This window comes from Rhinolophus hipposideros (assembly GCF_964194185.1).
Source record: "Rhinolophus hipposideros genome assembly, chromosome: 16".
NCBI classification, from domain to species: domain Eukaryota; kingdom Metazoa; phylum Chordata; class Mammalia; order Chiroptera; family Rhinolophidae; genus Rhinolophus; species Rhinolophus hipposideros.
The window spans coordinates 36,528,463-36,549,347 of NC_138062.1; the positions used below are offsets into that span (position 1 = coordinate 36,528,463).

General features: G+C 36.7%; 1 protein-coding gene across 11 annotated transcripts in view; it reads right to left on the minus strand.

Annotated features, from left to right (window-relative positions):
- The window catches only part of PALLD (palladin, cytoskeletal associated protein), a 375,682-nt gene that overhangs the window by 210,458 nt on the left and 144,339 nt on the right, over positions 1-20,885 (minus strand). For all 11 annotated transcript variants that reach the window (XM_081075483.1, XM_081075482.1, XM_081075474.1 and 8 more), the window contains one exon: positions 7,926-8,104. In XM_081075483.1, the coding sequence (XP_080931609.1) occupies positions 7,926-8,104 (179 nt within the window). The remainder of the gene's footprint in view (positions 1-7,925; positions 8,105-20,885) is intronic.

Sequence of the window (20,885 nt, forward strand, 5' to 3'; positions counted from 1 at the left end):
TGCAACTACAGAAGAGCAGCATTGTTGGGGTAACAGTGGTGGGAGGCAAGTCTAGAAACTCAGGGTAGAACCTGGAATAACAGGGCCAACGTGTTGGGACTTTATATGTAGGCACTGAGAGTGGTGACTGGGAAATTATGCAGGATGAACTGAGGGCGTAGGAGAAAATTAAAAAAAACAAAACAAACACAGCTAAACAAACAGCAAACCATCTAGAACAGGTGATAGACAAGGAGAAACTTAACCGTGATGAGGTGGGGGAAGTGGAGCAGCAGAAACAGAAAAAGCAGGAGACTTAGTTATCAGAAAGTCATGGGAACCTGAGAGAGATCGATTTTACTAGAATCATGAGCATGCTAAGGAGAGGGCTGGCAAAGTGTCTCTCAAAGTGGCCAGAAATTGGGGGAGAGAAATAGCTATTTTCATCTGATTCCACACAATTAATTCATTAAAAAAAAATCCCCTCAGATTACCTCTATTTAGAAAGCCATTCTTTTTTTCCCCCACTCCTTTATGCTCCTTTTTTCCAGCTAATTTGAACAGAAAGGTAAGGGATGAAGAATGTTGTGTCCCCTGAATAAGAATATACTGACTAGTGTTCGCACACCTGTCCAACCCTTGTGAAATCTCAATGTCACCTTCTGTCTCAGGTGTCAGCACAGCTCTTGCAGACAGTACCAGATCAAATCTCCCCATCTGTGCCAGCAAGATCCCTTCCCTCCCCTCAGGGCGACCCTTCCCTCCCTCTTCTTTTCTGCCTCCTCCCTCCAGTCATCTGCTGTGCACCTGCTGCTCAGGAATCAACACTCCTATCTCAGGTTAACATTTTTCTCTGTATTTATCCAACCATCACTTTCAGTGTTTTATGTAGGCACCAAGCTGAAAGAGGCACACATTCCAGTGCTTGCAATTACTGTCTGTCTGCTCATCAAATATGTACCTGCCTAAATGCTAACTGTATCTGTACTGTCTCCCACAAAGAATGAAGGAATCAAATGCTGATGATCTTCTCTCTATTCTAGTGATGAAATGCAAGAGGAAGTGTCATAAACACGAGTCTCTTGTTTTGACTTTAGAAGGTGTTACCTTTTCAGTTTTAAAACTTACCCAATTTAATACTTCTTGGTGGGAAAAGGCCCACAAAAGGCACAATAGCAAAAACTAAAGAAAAAAATCATTTCAAATACCACTACCCAGATATTTTGGAGTACATCCTTCTACAGTTTATCCCCATGTAAAAATATAAATAATAAATATATTTTTAAAAGTAAGATGACAATTTTATAACAGTGTTTAATTATTGCCCCCTCCACTTAATACGTTGGGAAATGTTTTCCATGTCAATAACCAAACATGTACTTTATAATTTTCTAGTAGCTGCTTCAAATTCATTTGTGTGGATTTACCTTAATTTTATCACTCCACTGTTAATGGATATAGTTATTTCCATTTTTTAACATCTCTCCAGAAAGGTGTGTAAAATAGCAATATATCAAACTGTTCACTTCCCACACATTCATGAAATCACTGGTTTAATTATTTTTATTTTTGTCAATCTGATATCTTCCTTGATTAAAAAAGGCTGTAATTTCTGAATGTAGATGTAAATCATAAATAGCTTCCACCTTAAGAAACAGGAAGTCTTCATGAAAGTAGACATAAACCATTAAAAAATTATATATACACATATATGTGCGTATATGTATATTTAAACCCCTGAGTGACTTTAATGAATCTAGTCATGGAAGTTCATCCTTTTGTACATGTTTTGCTTTTCAAAATTTAAGGATTACTCATTTGTATTACTCCTTTCTCTCCCTCCCTTCTTTCTCAGTTGCTATAATGACCAGCACAGCAATAATCATTCAACAAGTTCAAAACACATCAGTGCAAATCCTGTTGCCATTGCTTTCTAGTTATATAACCTTAGGCAAATTACTTAACCTCTTGGTTCCTCAACAATCTTTTAACCAAAAATAGGTTACATTTTAAAAAACAAGGTACAAAAGAATATACAGAGTGAAATATACACACAGGAAAAAGATGGGAAAGATCAAACTGCTAAAAGTGATCGACACAGGGTAGTAGAATTACACATGATTTTTATATTTTCTTGTTGTCTATATGTTTTTGATTTTTGAAAATGAAAATATGTTTTTATATTAGCAATGATAGCTCACACTATGGGTAGGCCCCACTGTAGGGGATTAACTCACTCAATCCTTATTAACAATTTAATTTTCTCCATGAAGAGACGGAGAAACTGAATTATCGAGCCAGTGAACAACTGTTCAAGGTCATGGAGCTAATCAAAAAATATTATGCAAGAATGGCCAAAGCTGTGCATAGATTCCTTTTAGCGTCTCTTAGTACCTTTTCAAAATCCAGCAGAAGAAACCGAATGCTTAGAGAGCCTTTATCCTGCTGGGATCGACAGGAACAATTGCTCATATAACATTACAGCGTGCTTCCAAGTGTCACTTAAAAGGGGCTCACGTTTTATCTGATTATTTGAAACACGGAGAATCTATAAATAATTATCAAACAGAATCTGCTAATGTGCATCATGCTTGAATATCCCTGCCCCTTCCCTACCTTTAAACGCTGCCCTGCCCTCCTCTCCATCAGAGCCAACTCTTTCTCCACAGGGTCCACTTTAATCTGCCTCCCTTTACCCCACATTTCACAACTACCATCCTGCTCTCTTTGGAGCTCCTAACGCTATAATGATCTGTGCAATCTGCTTTGCAATCAGGAGGGGTGGCAGTCGTGGACACCTGAGATGTCTATATTTATTTCATATGTTTATGTTTACCTTCCCTATTTACCTCATTGAATTCTTGAGAGTATCTCTTCACCACCTAGTTCTGGAGGGTAATGCCCCTCACCGGCTAGCACCCATGTGAGCCTGATTCTGTTTCCTTTATCCTTTCCAAAGACTTTGCGCTCTATTTTATTCTCCCTCCCTTCTGCATGATGTATGTTTTCTCTCCTGGATTATTTTCATTAGCATATAAATATGCTCCATTAATTCTGGTATGAAAACAAACAAACTGCAAAAACAAAAAATCATCTTTCTTATACAACAATTCCACTTCTGGGTGTTTATCCAAAGGGAACAAAAACACTAACTTGAAAACATGTCTGCACCTCCACATTCATTGCAGCCTTATTTACAACAGCCAAGAGATGGAAACACCCTCAGTGTCCACAGATGGATGAATGGATAAAGAAAATGTGATATATATGTGTACACACACACACACAAATGAAATATCATTCAGCCATAAAAATAAGAAAATCCTGCCATTTGCAATCCCATAGATGGACTTTGAGGGCATCATGCTAAGTGAAATAAGTCAGAGAAAGACAGATACTATGAGATCTCACTTATATGTGGAATCTTAAAAAAAGAAAGAAGCACAAACCCAAACTCGTAAATACAGAGAACAGATTGGTGGTTGCCAGAGGTGGGATGGGGGAAGGTTTGGAGGGGTGGTGAAATGGATGAAGGGGGTTCAAAAGGTGCAAACTTCCAGTTATAAAATAAGTCCTGGATATGTAATGTACAGCATTGCAACTATAGTTAATAATACTGTATTATATATTTGAAAGAGTCGATCTTAAAAGTTCTCATCACACATTGAAAAAATATTAATAACTATGCATATATATGGCAATGGATGTTAACTAGACTCACTGTGGTGATCACTTCGTAATATATTCATATAATGAATCATTATATTGTATACCTGAAATTAATATAATGTTATCTGTCAAATATCTCAATTAAAAAAAAATATTTCTTGACCCTACACGTTTTCTTTTTTTGCAAATACAGGGCCTCTACCTCTGCTGGAGTTTGAACAAAACTTCCCTGACACGATCTATTAGTTGTTGCTTCCCTTTCCATGTTTTGCTAACTGTTCTCAACTCATTCCATTTGATTGTTGGTCCTCTCCGCGTTCCCCAAACCCTTCTGGTTAAACATGCACAGTTGCTAAACCCAGGGGTTTTCTCCAAACCTCATCTGACTGAACTCTCACCAGGAGTGGACAGAGTTGGTATCACCCTTCTTCCTAAACACCGTCTCTTGCCTCACCTCACTCACTACCTGGTTTCTCTCCCACCCCAGCAGCTCTCCCTTTTCATTCTACTCCACTGGCATATCCTCCTTTGGAAACTCTCACAGATAGGAGGGATTATCCAGGCCCAGACCTGATCCCCTTACTCTGCCCCATCTCCCTTTCTCCCTGAGGTCTATCTAGCAACATGTCCAGTCTAGTAGATTTACTTGCCATCTGCATCCTGATGCTCCCAGATGTGTTAGACTATACTCACATGTCCAATTACTGTCTTGACATATCCACTTGGCTATCTAAATAGGAATTTCAAACTTAGCAGGTTCAAAACAGAACACTTATTTCCCTCTGTCCCCTAATTCTGTTCCTCCCCAGACTTCCCCATTTCAGAGATTGGCACTACTGTCCACACGAATGGTAAAGCTGAAATCCATGGAGAGTATCTGATCCTTTCATCCCCTCATCACCTCCCCACGACTTCTGGACACTACCTCTGAACTCTTAACTCAAGTTGGACTCCCCTCGCATCCCTCCACTTACACCCTCCCCTCTTAAAGTACCATCATTTCCCCTCTGCACCTCGGCAACAGGCTTCTAACTGATCTCCCATTATAAGCCAAAGCAACAGTTTAAAAATACAAATCAGATCATGTAACTTTTCAGTTTAAACCCCGCATGCTTTGTGATGCTATTTAGAATAAAGGCCAGACTTCTAACAGAGACCACAAGCCCCGTGGCTCACAGGAGCTGACCGCTGCCCAACCCTCCAAACGGCCTCTTCTCTGTTATGCTCCAGCTACCCTGGACTGCCTTCCGCTCCAGGAACACATCTAGTCTTCCCCACCCAGTGCCTGTATTCATGTCCTCTGCCTGAAACACTTGTTTCTCAGTCTTCTAATTGGCTTCTTCTCAGGGTTCTGGTCTTAGATCACCTGTCATCTCTTCAGAGAGGCCTTCCTGATCACCCTATCCCACCAGCCACCTTTATTTGCTTCCCAACACTTGCTGGTGTGGGAATTATTTATGAGTTTTCTCCTTCCTGTCCTGGAATGTCAGTGCAGTGAGCACACAGGCCTGTCCTGTTCACCAATGTGTCCCCAGCATCTAGACCATGGCTTGCCCTCAGTGACTACTTTATGAATGACTAACGAGTGCTGAATTATGTGTCTTGAAAACTGCTGTGCTCAGATCCTAATTCTTAGATTAAAGGATTACAGCTACCCCAGTAATGAGTGTATCTGCATTTTATTCTTAGTAGTTAAGAGGGCAGATGCAGGGAGTCGCACCCTCTGGTTTTGAATTCTTGAATCCCATGTGTGCGTGCGTGTGTGTGTGTGCACACGTACGGGCACGTGTGCATGTGTGTGTTGTGATATTGGGCACTACTTAGCCTCTAGAAGATTCAGTTGCCTCAGCCATAAAATGGGGATAATTTTTGTCAGCATTAAATGAGATAATCCATGTAAAAACAAAGTGCTTGGTGCCTCATTAACATTAAACAGTAGCTACTGTTCTTAAATTCATTTCTTTTGTATCATTTTAAAATGTGATGCCTAAGACAGTGAAATTTAGATAGTTTCCAACTAGTATTTGTTAAACTTAAATTTCTTCCTCTCTAATAGACCCCCAGTGACTGCATACTAATAACAACATCTTTTAGGAAACAATTCAACAGTGATATGACTAAGTTGAATTTAGTGCTGGATAAGTAAAATATAAAAAATTCTTACTTTAGTCATAATAGCCTAAGAATTGATCTGAAGTTCTTGTTCACAGGGATAAAAAGACACTGAAATCTAAGGCTTTTTTAAAAAAGGGATTATCCATATTTCACGAGGCCAATGGGCTAGTTTTCCAGAGCATTTTATATTAGCCACGGGAGACTGACTCTTACTGGCTCTTTCTTCTTGCTCTTTCCAGCTTCCTTATCTTCCCTTCACACACAATCTATCTGAAGTCACAGATACCCAATGGCTGGTTGAATATCTCAGCAAATTCAGTGTTATCATATGGAAAACTGTGCAGTGGAAAAAATCTACTATCTTTGTTAAAGTCCAGGGCATAAAATATATGTGGCATGTAGAACTAGAGGTGTACTTTTCGGACATTGAACAGCTCACCCAGATGATGTCAAAGGCAGAAGAGGACTGGTGGGTCAGAAGATCCAAATTTAATCAAATAAAATTAAAGACTACATTGGGAATGTTTTGGGTCTACCGGAGTTAGATACTAAAACTGGTTTCAGAGGTAGAGAAATTTTTCCTTTTTTTATATGAAAAGTGAGTATATCTTATATATCTTGCAGTTAATCTTTTAAGTTCATCTGTATCCTTATAACACTATATTTTTATATTATACTATCACATCATTACATATAGATGTATATATATATACATATATACATATATATATACATATATATATGTATATATATATACATATATATATATAATATTAATGTGCCCATCTCTGCTTTTAGATTAGGAACTCCTTGATATCAGGGACAGTGTCTTAGTCATATTTGTACCTGCACTACCTGGCACATAGCAGGGCCTTAAAATGCTGGCTGATTTGAGTTGATAGGCTATTACTTAAACTGATGTGATTTCATTTAACATAACTAGTATTTAAGCAATATACACTAAAATTCACATTTCTAGTAATGCTGAAAGCAAATAAAGCATTTAATTTTAATTTAATTTTAAGATGCTCTATCTGATTTAGGAGACAAATCTGATCATTGTTAACAAACAAGTTTTTCATGGAAGTTTAAGTTCCCTTCTTGTAGTCTAAACTACTTGGAGAAGTTTGCTGCACAACCCGTCCATGACGAATACTTACCTATTAAATGTTAAAAATATTTGTCATTCTTTTTCTATTAATTTAACACTTTGATATATGCGTGACACAGTAAAGAATGGGGGCCCTGGAGCGAGATTGCCTGAGTTTAAATCCTTGTGTAACTTTGAGCAAGTCCCTTAACCTCTCTGGGTCTCAGTCTACACATTTATAAAAAGGGAATACTAACAATAGCTGATAGGCTTACAGTAACGTTTAAATGGTTATGTAAGTATATGTGTGCACTTACAAGTCCCATGTAGGCATTAGTTATTGCTATCTACAGAATGTTTGCTTTTATTAACAGGACAAGGTCCTTTGAAAAGCTCACAGATGTCTGCCTTCTAAGACAATGCAGAGAAACCTTTTACTAGAAGTAAAAGTATACGTACTCAGTGGTCACAGTTACTTCTAACACTGTTTTTTGTGTGAATTCTTAAAGGAGCTATAAATGATGGTTCACATCCTGCTTTCTTCTACTTTAAATAATGAAATGATTATTGAAACAGTAAAACAGTATGAAACAGTAAAACAAGTAGTAAAAAGTGGAAAGATAAAAGACTTTAATTTTCTTTCTGTATTTCAACTACTATTTTGAAAAGCAACAAATAGGATACTCATCAATTCATGGATGTAGAAAAAATGTGAACACTGTGATGCTTAAAACACTTCCAACTTAAATTACTGGTATTGATCAAAATGCAATAACAATGTAAAACTATATATACTTTCATAGCAAGTTTTCTAATTCCCTATAGGTTGTCTTGTCAAAAATGAGTTGATAGAACAATAGATATAATCTATACCCCACTTTAAGATAACATTAACTCTTGAAAATTTTTTACCTAGTGATTATAAGTTCCCAGGACATTGAGCAGGAGAAATGAGGTTTGAATCACAACACCATTATGCTGTTTGCATTGGAAAAACATATTCACAATGATGCCTTACTGATACTCAAGCTGTTAGACCATTCACACTCCTTTACCACACGTCTCTCCTTACCTTCAATGAATATCTCAGCAGATGTTGTCTCTGAGCCGCTGGGGTTCGTGGCCAGACAGGTATAGCGACCTGTGTCGTCCTCAAAGGCTTCTGCTATGACCAGGGTATGGAGGTCCTCACCCTCACAGTGGATCTGAATGTCAGGAGTGTTGTGCAGCTCCTTTCCCTCACAGAACCATCTGCAGGCCAAATGGAGGTCAAAGGGCGGGAGAGAAAGGAAATGGTGATGTTTAAAGTAATAAGGCAGAAGTGAAAGGTTAGATGCTATGTAGTAAGATGCTTGTTGGACCAGTAAAGATCTGTGTACCTGTTCCTGAGGGAAACTACATTGTAGACTACGAAATTAATGACTAGACAATTCCCATAGGTTTTCTTTGTAAAGCATCTTACAAATTTTATCAACCTTGAAATAAGCGACACTGTCAAATGTGGAAAGACAAGTTCAGTTACAAAAGAAAAGGAACAGAGATTCAAAGCATCTTATAAAATGTTTTATAGTAAATGACGCACACTGATTACAATTTTATCTATTATTCTTATCTTTAAAACATGAAAGTAATAGAAACGTTATGCTCAAAATATCTAACGTTATCAAGGGAAAATAATCGTTCATGTTAAAAAAAATCATAGGCAGCAATATTTTTGTTGACCCTAAGATTTCTGATCAGCTGAGCAGTAACAGATGTAATGCCTTCCACATTTCTGATATTTACCAAACTTTCTAGCAGACCGCTTGGCCTCCACAACTAAAGAGATGGAGCAGTTGTGCTGTAATTCGTTCTTTTCTTTTTCTTTTTTTTGAAGCACTTCTGGTTTATTTGATATAATCTGAGAACTGCATTACTTTTTTCTTTTCTTTTCTTTTCTTTTTTTCTTTTTTTTTCCTTTTTTTTTTTTTTTTTTTTTTTTTTTTTATGTAGTTCGTTCTTGCTGATCAGTGCTTTTCCTTTCCCAAACAACCAGGACCTCGGTGTGGGAGGCTGCAAGCTGCCAGACGGTTTAAACACAGGTTCTCTCTCACACTCTTTCCATTATTCCCCCAGTACCTCAAACTCTCAACAGGAGATATACAAAAAATATGAAGCCCCCCCCTCCCATCCCTCTCATAATGGGATTTATTGTAAAAGAAATATGTAGGAATGTGCCACTTACAAGTAAAAGGATAGAAGTCTCTGGGACTGTATTGTCCCTTTAGCTCTTAATTAGCACTTGGAGATTTTCTTTGAGTCGAATCTAGAAAATTCTTTGGACTTGGCACCCTTTGGTGAAAATATGGCAGTGAAGGATAACTTTTTCTATATTTAGATAGCATAATATCGGTATTTGTCGATATTGAATCTGAAAATAATGTTCATAAAAGAAATCTGTTTGCTAATACTCAGAGTATTAATTCCAGGAAGCATATTAAGAAATACATATGAGACATTAAAAAACAAATATGGGGCACTCACAAAAGAACAGATATGACTTTGGGGTAAAAACACATTTGAAAAACAGCCAACTGAGCCTCCTACACAATGTGATACATAGTACTTTTTTTTTTTTTTGATACATAGTACTTTTGAGGCACTTCAGAAGGGCTATATTTCTTGATTCTGGGGCACTTTGCGGTTTCCTTTGTTTTCATAAAGTCTTGGAAAACATTTTAGCCTAGAGTCATCTTCCAGTTCCTTCTTTTCTGTTCTTTTTCCACATAGTCCAGACCCTGACCATGAGAACTGACTGTGGCTTAACTTTTAATTGTTCTTAAGTTTTTCAACTGATCTCTTCACAGATATGAAGTTTAAGGGAATAATGTATGTAGGGAAGAGCATGTAAGCTCTTCCCTACATACATCTTTCTCTTAGACTTCATATCTGTACTAAGGCATTTCATAAACTCGGCTCCGATTTTATTTTCTATTGTTTTCCTATAGGAATCCTCTGTTTCTGTCAACTATTTGCACAGATTTCTTGTTCCCAGCACAGTCCTCATGTACTACCTGCCTACTTTCCCCTCCTTGGCATTCTCTCTTTATTCTCCTCCATAGGAGCTACTCTTCCTTATAGCCGGGAGAGACTCCTTCTACAGATTCAATTCAAGTAAACACATGCTTGCTGGGCATCTTCTATGTGAAAGGCATTGTATTACGTACCATGGGAAGAATGCCTGGTAAACTGAAACTACTGTGTTTCCCCGAAAATAAGACCTCGCTGGACAATCAGCTCTAATGCGTCTTTTGGAGCAAAAATTAACATAACACCTGGTCTTATTTTACTATAAGACCTGGTATGATATGATGATATGATATGATATGATATGATATGATACCGAGTCTTATATTAATTTTTGTTCCAAAAGATGCATTAGAGCTGATTATCCAGCTAGGTCTTATTTTCAGGAAAACAGGGTAGTTGAGGAGTTTGTCTCTACTGCTAGAATTTCATCTTCCATAAACAAAGATACAAACCAACTATTAGAGGAAAAACGAAGCATGAAAACATGCAGTGAAGGTTTAAAAGAGAGAAAAATTCATTGCTTTGGTTAGATGTGCTTCACAGGGAAGCCTCTGTCAGCTCCCCACTGGAGCGTGCAGTATCTTGACCTCTAACTCAGCTCAGCAAACTTACAGCTTGCAGGGCCCGCTGACTGTTTATAAATGGTCCATAAGCTTATTTTTTTAAATGTTTGGAAAAAAATGTTTAAAAAGCAATATTTTGTGACATACAAAATTATATAAAGTTCAAATTTCATCCTCGATAAATAAAGTTTTTTTTGCAACACAATCGTGCTCATTTATTGATGTATTGTCTAAGGCTACCTTTGTATCACAATGACCAAGTTGAGTAGTTGCAATAGACTATATGGCCCACAAATCCTAAAATATTTACTATCTGGACTTGACTGAAAAAGTTTGCCACCTTCTGCTCTAATATTTTGCTCCTCAGAGTGTGATACTTGGACCAGGAGTATTAGCATCATTTGGGAGCATGTTAGAAATTCAGACTCTTGACCCGCATCCCAAATCTACTGAATCAGTTTAGATCCCCCTGGTGATTTCATGTGTACGTAAAAGTTAAGAAGTTCTGGTCTATTATGTTTGGATCACACTAACTTGCGTCACAGAATCCTGGCTCTCCAGCTAGATTATTGACTTCTTTAACATAGCAACCACATTTTATGTATTTTGTATCTCTGGTCCCTTGCACATAAGTACACATGAAATTGTGTTCTGTTTCTCCCACCACTCTACTCAAAAAGTCCTAGCATTACTCATTTGACAGCTGACAATATACCACTTCATGAGATCTTCTGTTGTTTCCTTATGCCATTCTTTGAGGCCTAATGCATTTATGCCTTATTGCCCCATCTAGAAAATCGACTTCTTGATTACAGAAAAAGACATATTTTTAAAACTTTTTAAAATTGATCCATACTGTATTGCACATAGTCGGTGCTTTATAAGTACTTACTATCTGCCACTCATTCTTTTAAAATAGGCTTCCCATGAAAAAACAAATAGAGAAAGGTTTGTGGCCTACTAGATTTTAAAGATGCTACATGTTGTATGTCACTCCTTGATGTTTGTGATTCACCGTTTCTTATCAAAGACCCTAAGAAGTCCTGCAGAAATTTGTTTAACACTATCTAAGCTAGCATTTACTGAACTATTGGACCATGACATTCTTTTTCATTTAGCATCTACTAACATCCTATGTGTAGTTGCAGAATGCTTTTCTAGTATATTTATCTCATAGAACCTGTAGTTTTTAAAAAATGAATTAAGACCAACTATAATCTAAGCAATGATAGTAAGTGTAAAGCTTAATCAGTAAGCACAACAAAATACTTGAAATATATATACTACTGGCAGAAAGATTAAGGCAACAAATGCATTTCCTGAAACAACCTAACACATCTATTTGGTCTTCTGAAATTGTTCAGCATGTCTTCAACAATAGCCTGAGGTGAAGTGGTTAGTCCTTTCAAACCACTAGACTGACCCCTTTTTTAATTTTTAATACTCATACTTTTTGTTCTCCAGTTCTGTGAGTAAAATTTAAAAAGCTTCTCAGATTGTAACACATAGAAGAAATAGTGCAGAGAAAAGACTAAACGTGTCCAAGTCAGATTGTAGGTATACTAATTAACATGAGTCATTACACTGGTTTGACGCTGTCAGGGAAAGTCAGATTGTTACTGATATAAGTACCTGTGAAGTGACCAATTCTAAACTGTGGTAAGATAGTGTGATTCAAGAGGAAGGGGAAAGAACTCTGCAAATATTTAGATGGCAGGCACCCTGTAGCAACAAAAAAGGGCAGCATGGTTCCTGGCCAATATTTAGAGTAATGAGTGCTTAATTAATGATTGGAACCATTTGCACCATTGCAACTAGTAAAGCTCAACTGCAACTTTAGGAAAGTCATTAAGCCTTCTCTGGTTCAGGTTCCTCATCTGAGGAGATGAGACTTTCTAGCTATAAAGTTTCATGAGTCTAAGTTTTTTGGTGAAATGAAAGGGTTGTACATTTAGCGATTTAGGTTGAAAATATCTCAAGACATAGAGAATTATTTGATAAAAGTTACCATAATTAATGACGTTTCTTTTTTGGGATATACTAGGATATAATAGTGTTTCTAAGATTATACACCCATTTGGGTCCTGAAAAGCATCAATGGATGTACCACCTTGTCTTTATCACTACCCCAGTAATGAACTTTCCACATTCTATTGAAATTTGCTCTTACTGTGCCTTTCGACCCTACTAGAATACACATTTTTTCCACGATAGACGCCAGATCTTATTAACCGATTCACTAAGTTAATAAGTGTGCTGTATATTCCAGCACAATGTCTGGCAGATAAAACGTGTTAATCATGTCTTTTTTACTTTCTGTATTTCTGATGTTTTGGCATCTGGGTCCTTGCTGACTCTGGAGAGACGGCCCCTCCCAGGAAACACCAATTCTTAGCTATAGTAACTGACTCTCCTTCAAGCACTCTTTTCATATGAAAACTAACCAGTCCAGAGCCACTTCCTCTATGGGGACTTCACACCCAGGCCAGTATTTCCATGTTCTAATCACCCCAGAGCCAGGTAGCAACAACTAGGAACAGCTTCTATGCCCCAAAACTCGCTGAAATTATTCAAATGAGCCAATCTTACATCTATTTCCCCTGCTTCACCCATTCCTTCCCATGGAAACTACAATAAAGGACTGAGCCCATGTTTCACTTTGTACCCTCTGCCTACTGACCAACTCTGATGCTTCTGTGTGCCCCCACCCCCACTCCCACCCCCACCACTGTAGCAGGCTCCCTATTTTGGGAAACTGTGAGAAATAACCCTTCTTTCAATGGCAGTCATCTCCTGATATGCTGGCCTCACCATACCTGAATAATAACAAATACTTTTTAAAACACTGAAGTGGAGAGGAATAAGCTTACAAAGAAAGACTTAAACTGATAAACAGTTTAAACAATAACTATCTTAGTCTCTGCATTAAGATGTACATGGAGAGAAGTTTATCTACTCGCACCTACTCAAACTGAAGGGCATTTAAAAAGCATAAAATGAAACTCAACATCATCTATTTAATACATGTATCAGTGGACAATTAGCCTTGTCCACTCTATGTATCAGATCAAAAACAAATCACCTTCTTATTTACTCTAAGAGACTCTTAGAGTTTTGAAGTTTTGACACTATAGGTAGATGAATGAGATGTGCTACAGTCATGTTTTTTTATTATTAAATTACTTAAAGGTCATCATTCCATCAGCTTCCTGGCAAAGGACTCAAAATAGTATTTAATAGTCTTGAAATAAAAAGTAAGAGTGAGGTCTGCTGATTAAATTCTGGCCTCCTGAAAATTTTCCTAAATTCTTGTTGCTACTGCAACTTAGCGAAAGCAATACTGGTGTGACACGCTAAAATGCAAAGCATACAATATAGGACAAAGTACAGTTCCTATAAATACATGGCACAGGTAATGACACTGCGTTCCCTTTCTTTACTCTGTGGCAGACAGAATGTGATCATAATGTTTTTGCTAGTGAAGCTGAATCTCAGAATCTCAGAATCAGTTTTTGCTAGTGAAGCTGAATCTCAGAAGCCTCAGGGCTATTTAAGCAGGCTACAAAGCAACTGAAGCTGAAATCTTCAGTGAAACAGTCACTCCTCAACTTGGTCTCTATCTAGAAAATACCTTTTCTCTTTCCTCCATATCCTGAAAGCTGTTTCTATTTATTTTGAAGAGTGGAAGAGAGGGTTTGGTTGAGAGGGAGCATGCAAAAGCATGTAATGTGGCTAAGAAAGAGTCTACTTAGGTAAAATTCCACTTGAAGACACAGCTAAACCTTTTTTTCATTCCATTTCTAACACCTGGAAGACATTTATCTAGTGGATAGGGCAATGGACAGCATATTGGAAAATCAAAATCCAATTTTGTACATTCCTATTCTGTACCTCTGATAAATATCAACTTCAACATACTTCTAATTTGCTACTGTAACATAGTTAAAATATACAAATATAATCTCACAGAATGAGGAGATGATACAAAATTTGGGAACAATGATAGTTCTTAAAGACTTAGAAATTCAAATTAAGGGAAACAATGTTTATGAATGCCTATCATATGCTACACACTTTGTAAATATAGCCTATTTTATTTCTCAACAGCCCTGTAAATTAGTTGTCATTATATTTTTACATATAGGCTACTTTCATTATCTATAGAAATGAAAAAGAATATGGTCAAGTAAATATATATAATCTTCAAAATTTCATTTTCCTCAATACCTGTAGCTTCATCTTTCATCATTTTTTTTTTTTTTACTCTGAATATAAACAAGTTTTAACAAAGTTTACTGATTCTTCCTCTCTAATCTCTGGTGGGGCTGCTAAGCAGCTGTATAATTTCCATGCAACGGGGAGCTAGGAAGGAAATCTTAAAAAATTAGGATGTGGCAGCTAACATCATACTCAATGGGGAAACGCTAAAACCATTCCCCTTAAGATCAGGAACAAGACAAGGAAGCCCACTTTCTCCACTTTTATTCAACAGAGTTCTGGAAGTTCTAGCCACATCAATCAGACAAGAAAAAGATATATAAGGTATCCAAATTGGTAAGGAGGAAGTAAAATTGTCAGTATATGCAGATGACATGATACTATATAGAGAGAAACCCAAAGCTTCCACCAAAAAAAAATATTAGAGCTGATAGATGAATTTAGTAAAGTAGCAGGATACAAAATTAATATTAAGAAATCAGTTGCATTTGTATACACCAATAATATTCTATCAGAAGGAGAAATTAAGAAAACAGTCCCATTTACAATTGCTTCAAAAACTATAAAATAGTTGGGAATAAATTTAACCAAAGAAGTGAAAGACCTATACTCAGAAAATTAATACATTGAAAAAAGAAATTAAATACTAATAAATGGAAACACATACCATGCTCATGGATAGGAAGAATTAATACAGTCAAAATGTCCATACTGCCTAAGGCAATATACAGATTCAACGCAGTTCCTATCAAACTACCAAGGACATTTTTTACAGAAATAGAACATATAATCCTAAAATTTATATGGAATCATAAAGGACCCTGAATAGTTACAGCAATCTTGAGAAATAAGAACAAAGTGGGAGGTATAACAATACCTGACATCAAATTATACTACAAGGCTACAGTAATCAAAACAGTATGGTACTGGCATAAAAACAGACACATAGATCAACGGAACAGAATAGAGAGCCCAGAAATAAGTCCATACCTATATGGTCATTTAATCTATGACAATGGAAGCAAGAATTTACATTTGGGTAAAGACAGTCTATTCAATAAATGGTGCTGGGAAACCTGGACACATACAAAAAAATGAAGCTGGACCGACTCCTTACACCATATACAAGAATAAATTCAAAATGGATTAAATACTTAAATGTAAGATCTGAAACGATAAAACTCCTAAAAGAAAATATAGACAGCAAATTTGCAGACATTACCCTGAATAACATTTTTACTGATATATCCCCTCAGGCAAGGGAAATAAGAGAAAAAAATAAACATATGAGATCACATCAAACTTCCTTTCACAGCAAAGGAAACCATCAATAAAACAAAAAGGCATCCTATTGAATGGGAGAAGATATGTGTCAATGATATATCTGACAAGGGGTTAATATCCAAAATTTATAAAAAACTCAATCAACTCAACACCAAAACAATAAACAATCCGTTAAAAAATGGGCAGAGGACATGAAGAGATATTTTTCTAAAGAGGACATACAGATGGCAAACAGACATGAAAAAATGTTCAACCTCACTCATCATTAGAGAAATGCAAATAAAAACCACAATGAGATACTACCTCACCCCAGTCAGAATGGCTATCATCAATAAATCAACAAACAAGTGCTGGCGAGAATGTGGAGAAAAGGGATCCCTCGTGTACTGCTGGCAGGATTGCAGATTGGTGCAGCCACTATGGAAAACAGTATGGAGGTATCTCAAAAATCTGAAAATGGAACGACCTTATGATCCAGCAATTCCACTCCTATGTATCTATCTGGAGAAATCCAAAACCCTAATTCAAAAAATTTTACGCATCCCTATGTTTATTGCAGTGCTATTCACAATAGCCAGACATGGAAACAACTGAAACACCCATCAGGAGACGACTGGATTAAGAAAATGTGGTACTTTTATACAATGGAGTATTACTCGGCCACAAAGAAGAACGAAATCTTATCAGTTGCAATGACATGGATGGACCTAGAGAATATTATGTAAGTGAGATAAGTCAGACAGAGAAAGACAAATACCACATGCTCTCATATGTGGAACCTAAAGAATAGAATAAATGAGCAAACTAAACAGAAATAATCTCTCTACTGGGTTTTCAAAGCAATTCCTTTAAAATGTTAACCTGATCATGTCACTCATGTGGTTTGAACATTTCCATGGCATCTCACTTATATGGGGAATCTAAAGAACTGAATAAATGAACAAACTAATCAGTAACAGTGTCCGAGATGTAGAGGAAAAACTGAAGGTTGCTAGATGGGAGGTGGGTGGCAATGAGGGAGAAGGTGAGGAGATTAGAAAGCACAATTGGTAACCACAAGATTGCCACAGGGATACGAAAGACAGTTTAGGGAATATAATCAATAATGCAAAGATTTTGTATGGTATCCAATGGACATTTGTCTTATTAGGGAGACCACTTCATGGATGGTGTAGGTACCTGACCACTGCAGCGTACACCTGAAGCTGAATAATAATGAATGTCAACTATAATTATATATATAATTATATATATATATATATATATATATATATATATATATATATATATATATATATAAAGTCACAGGAGGTGGAGTACAGCATAAGGAATAGAGTCAGTGGAACTATAACAGCTATATACGATGTCAGAGGGGAAGCAGATTGGGGGAGGAGAGTTATCACTTTGTGAGGGATGTAAATGTCTAACTATTACACTATTTGTACACCTAAAACTAAAAAAAAAAAAAAAAATCCTCATTCAAAAGAATTAAGAATTGCTCATATAAGAGTAAGCCAGTTAGACTGGTTGTCAAGACTTCAAGGCCATAAACAGGCTATAAAATAACCTTGAATTAATTGGAAATAAAATGTAAAAGGTTTAGATGTTGTCATATTTATTCATTCATTCATCAAACATTCATCAAACTGCACTTCATCTGCAACCCAGGAAACTGACTGGAGGTTCAGATGTTAACTAAACCGGGTTTCTTATTTCATGAGGCTACTAGTAGGAGAAAATAGAAAAGAAAACCCAATTATAGAAATGAAATACTGAATACACTTCATTTAATGAACTTAGATTCTTCTAATGGAAGCATGTACTGTTTCAAAAATCTTCAAAAATTGGTTATTGCTTCATATGTATAGGTTTGGTTTACTTTGAATAAAATGATAAGGTTGAAATCAATTTATTAGAAAGGGAATAATGTAAATGGACTCCATTATTCTGTGCCAGGATGTTGAAATCAACATTATTTAAATATATGTATATATATTTTTTCTTCTTACTATATAATGTCTTTTTTCCCCCTCAGGATTTTTCAAAGATTCCAGCCTAAATGAGATGGTGCCCAAAATTCAAAGATTATATTGTGGCACCAGCAGGCTGTGGTAGGATTGAAATTCAAGAAGGTGTTGTACATAGAAAAGTTCAATATTTAATTGTTCACATTCTACATTTCAAGGTGAGGTTAAATGTAACCTCTGACTTGGTCTGAGGCTGACTGTTGGAGGACAGTGGCTGTATGACTGCAGTCCTAGGAGCTGTTTGGTTAGAGAGAAAAAGGGGTCAGAAAGATAACTAAAATCAGGGGATCATAGATGCTTCTGAGCAAGTGACCATCTTTGAAAATCACCAATCATTTCCATTCCTGGGTAGTCTAAGAAAATTTTAAAATTTACCTCCCTGATGTAGTCTTCCTTTTTCCTTCTCTTGTGACTCTGGCAACTGGTAGTGGGGCTCAGAGCTGTGTACTGGAGTTGGGATACACATCTGGGAAAGCTCAGAACACTCTGGTTCTCCAAGATAGGGCAATATTGTTGATTTTTATGAGAATAAACTTAACTGCTAAATGAGAGGAACTAAAAAATCCACTGGTGAAGTATAATATATACTACCCAGTATACTAATAACTATACTAATAGTTTATGTTTAAAAAATCACATATGACATTGCTTGGCTTACAAGCTGACTAGTAATATCTATTCTAATTCTACCATTTAAAAGGAAATACAGATTTTTATGACTGGCAGTTTCTTTTGGTACCTTTATTTTTTTTTGAACCACAACTATGTATCATGAAAATTTTCTGTGCCCTGTATTTTTAAACATGTGGCTTTTAAAACGAACCAATCTGACTCACAAAAGTTATAAAGCTTCATCAATGGATCTTGGCTAATATTCTCCAACTCTGCTAAGGAAACAGTAAATCTTAGAAGTCACTTAATAGAAACGATGAGGTGCTTTAAAATAAAAACCTTTAAGAACAGTTTTTATTTTTCCCTGTAAGTCAGTTTACTTATGCTCATGGGGAAACAAAGTTAAGTTGAAAGATGTCTGTCTATTTTTGCTTTGCAACGCCACTGATGTGTATTTCCTAGAAAAATTTATCTTCAAAGGGATGTCAGTGATGATTGCAGGATGGCAAATTTAGCTCACAGCTGCCCCCTTCTCCCAAAGTGCAAGTAGCCATATGGCTTCATAGAAATGCATGCTTGAAGAAAACTAAGGGAACCAGTTTCTTTAATGTTATTGTAATGAAAATAAAGGGTAGAAAAAAACCCCAGAGATATCAATGGTTTTACAATGGTTATATTTTCCAGGTGTTCCTTTCTCCTAAAGGAATGGCAGTGCTTTGCCATGAACTGGAGAACCACCAAAACAAAATTGGCAACTTAAGCCCAAGATGAATTTTGTTTATGCTTAACTCGAAGCCAGGCCATCTGTAAATGTCAAATATCATACATCCTCAATTAAACACCGATTCATTTTTATGGAGTACCTTTTGTCTTGTCACTAAAGATCTCTTAATTTTTTACATGTGTTCATATTAACCACAAGACACACCATGTTTATTCTGTCATGTGGATTAATAGGCAGACCAAAGTGAAATTAGTCCTTGTCTAAATTTACTATGGCTATAATTTCGTGACTGCTTAGCTTGAAGGCCAATAGCTAAATTTGTGTGGACAACAGATGTACTTTAACCTTATGGTCCAAAAGAGACCAATAAATAGATTTACTTTTTGAAATTCAAAGCCCAGGAAATGATAAACTAGATTTTGATCCAAAACCAGACTCATGTATAGCAATTCTTTCCTCAAATAATCACGTTGTCTCCTAAGAGAAAAAAGATAAAATAGAAGCGAGGGGTGAGCAGCACAGATAAAACTAAACTTCAAATATGATTTTATCTTGTTTTATATCAACCATGAGAAGTAGCTTCATGTCTGCACACTATGAACATGCAGATAGTTAATCACTAGCACTAGAAAACAACTATAAAAATAAGCAACTGGAATCTACGCTATGTATTTGTGCTGCCAGAAGCTGTTAAACTCTTAGGTTGCTTCTAATACTTTCCACATTGCTGATGTGATGAAAAGGAGCTACGACTGGGAGTCAGTAGTCTGGGGTTCGAGTTCTACCCATAGACCAGCTAAGCTGAATGTGACCCAGGCATTCTCTCTGAGGCTTGAGTTCCCTTATTTGTGAAATGTGAGGAATGAGCTAGACCAGCATTATTTCAAATGCTTCCCAAGAAACCAGTTCTGCAGCAAGTTGACAGATACCATGGAAAAAGGGTTATCTGGCCAATTAGGTTTACGGAACACTGGGTTAAACAAAACTATACATCTATCTTTACTACAGAACTTTTTAGAACTTTGTGCCAATATAGAGTGAATTTCCAGGAGAGAACAATGGTAGGTATCATCCTCCATCTTACTTGACAACAGAACGCATGTTTTGAGAATCACGTGGAAGGATTAGAATTATGTGGAACACATTTTGGGAAACGTTGGGTTGAGTTATCATTAACATCCCATCTAACTCTACAATAGTAACATTTAATACCTGGCTTACATTTTACAACTACTTTTTTCAGTAAGTGTCAGACATCAGTACTAGGGCAAAGCCCTGTTTCCCACTGGCCTCAGATGTGATTTCAGAGTCATTCTCAAATGGTGCTGTGGGCAGCCACTACCAAATGGTTAGAGCTGGCACCTGAGCTGAAACATATTTGCCATGCCTATGTTTAAACATTATTTTCTTAGACAGAAATCAATGTGAAATGCTGATTGCTAAGCTCCCATCTTTTTTTTTGGCTAGCTTCCATTTTGCCATGGCACATGGAATTACTGCTATCTTCCCCGCCACCCCCGGCTTTTTGGAAAATG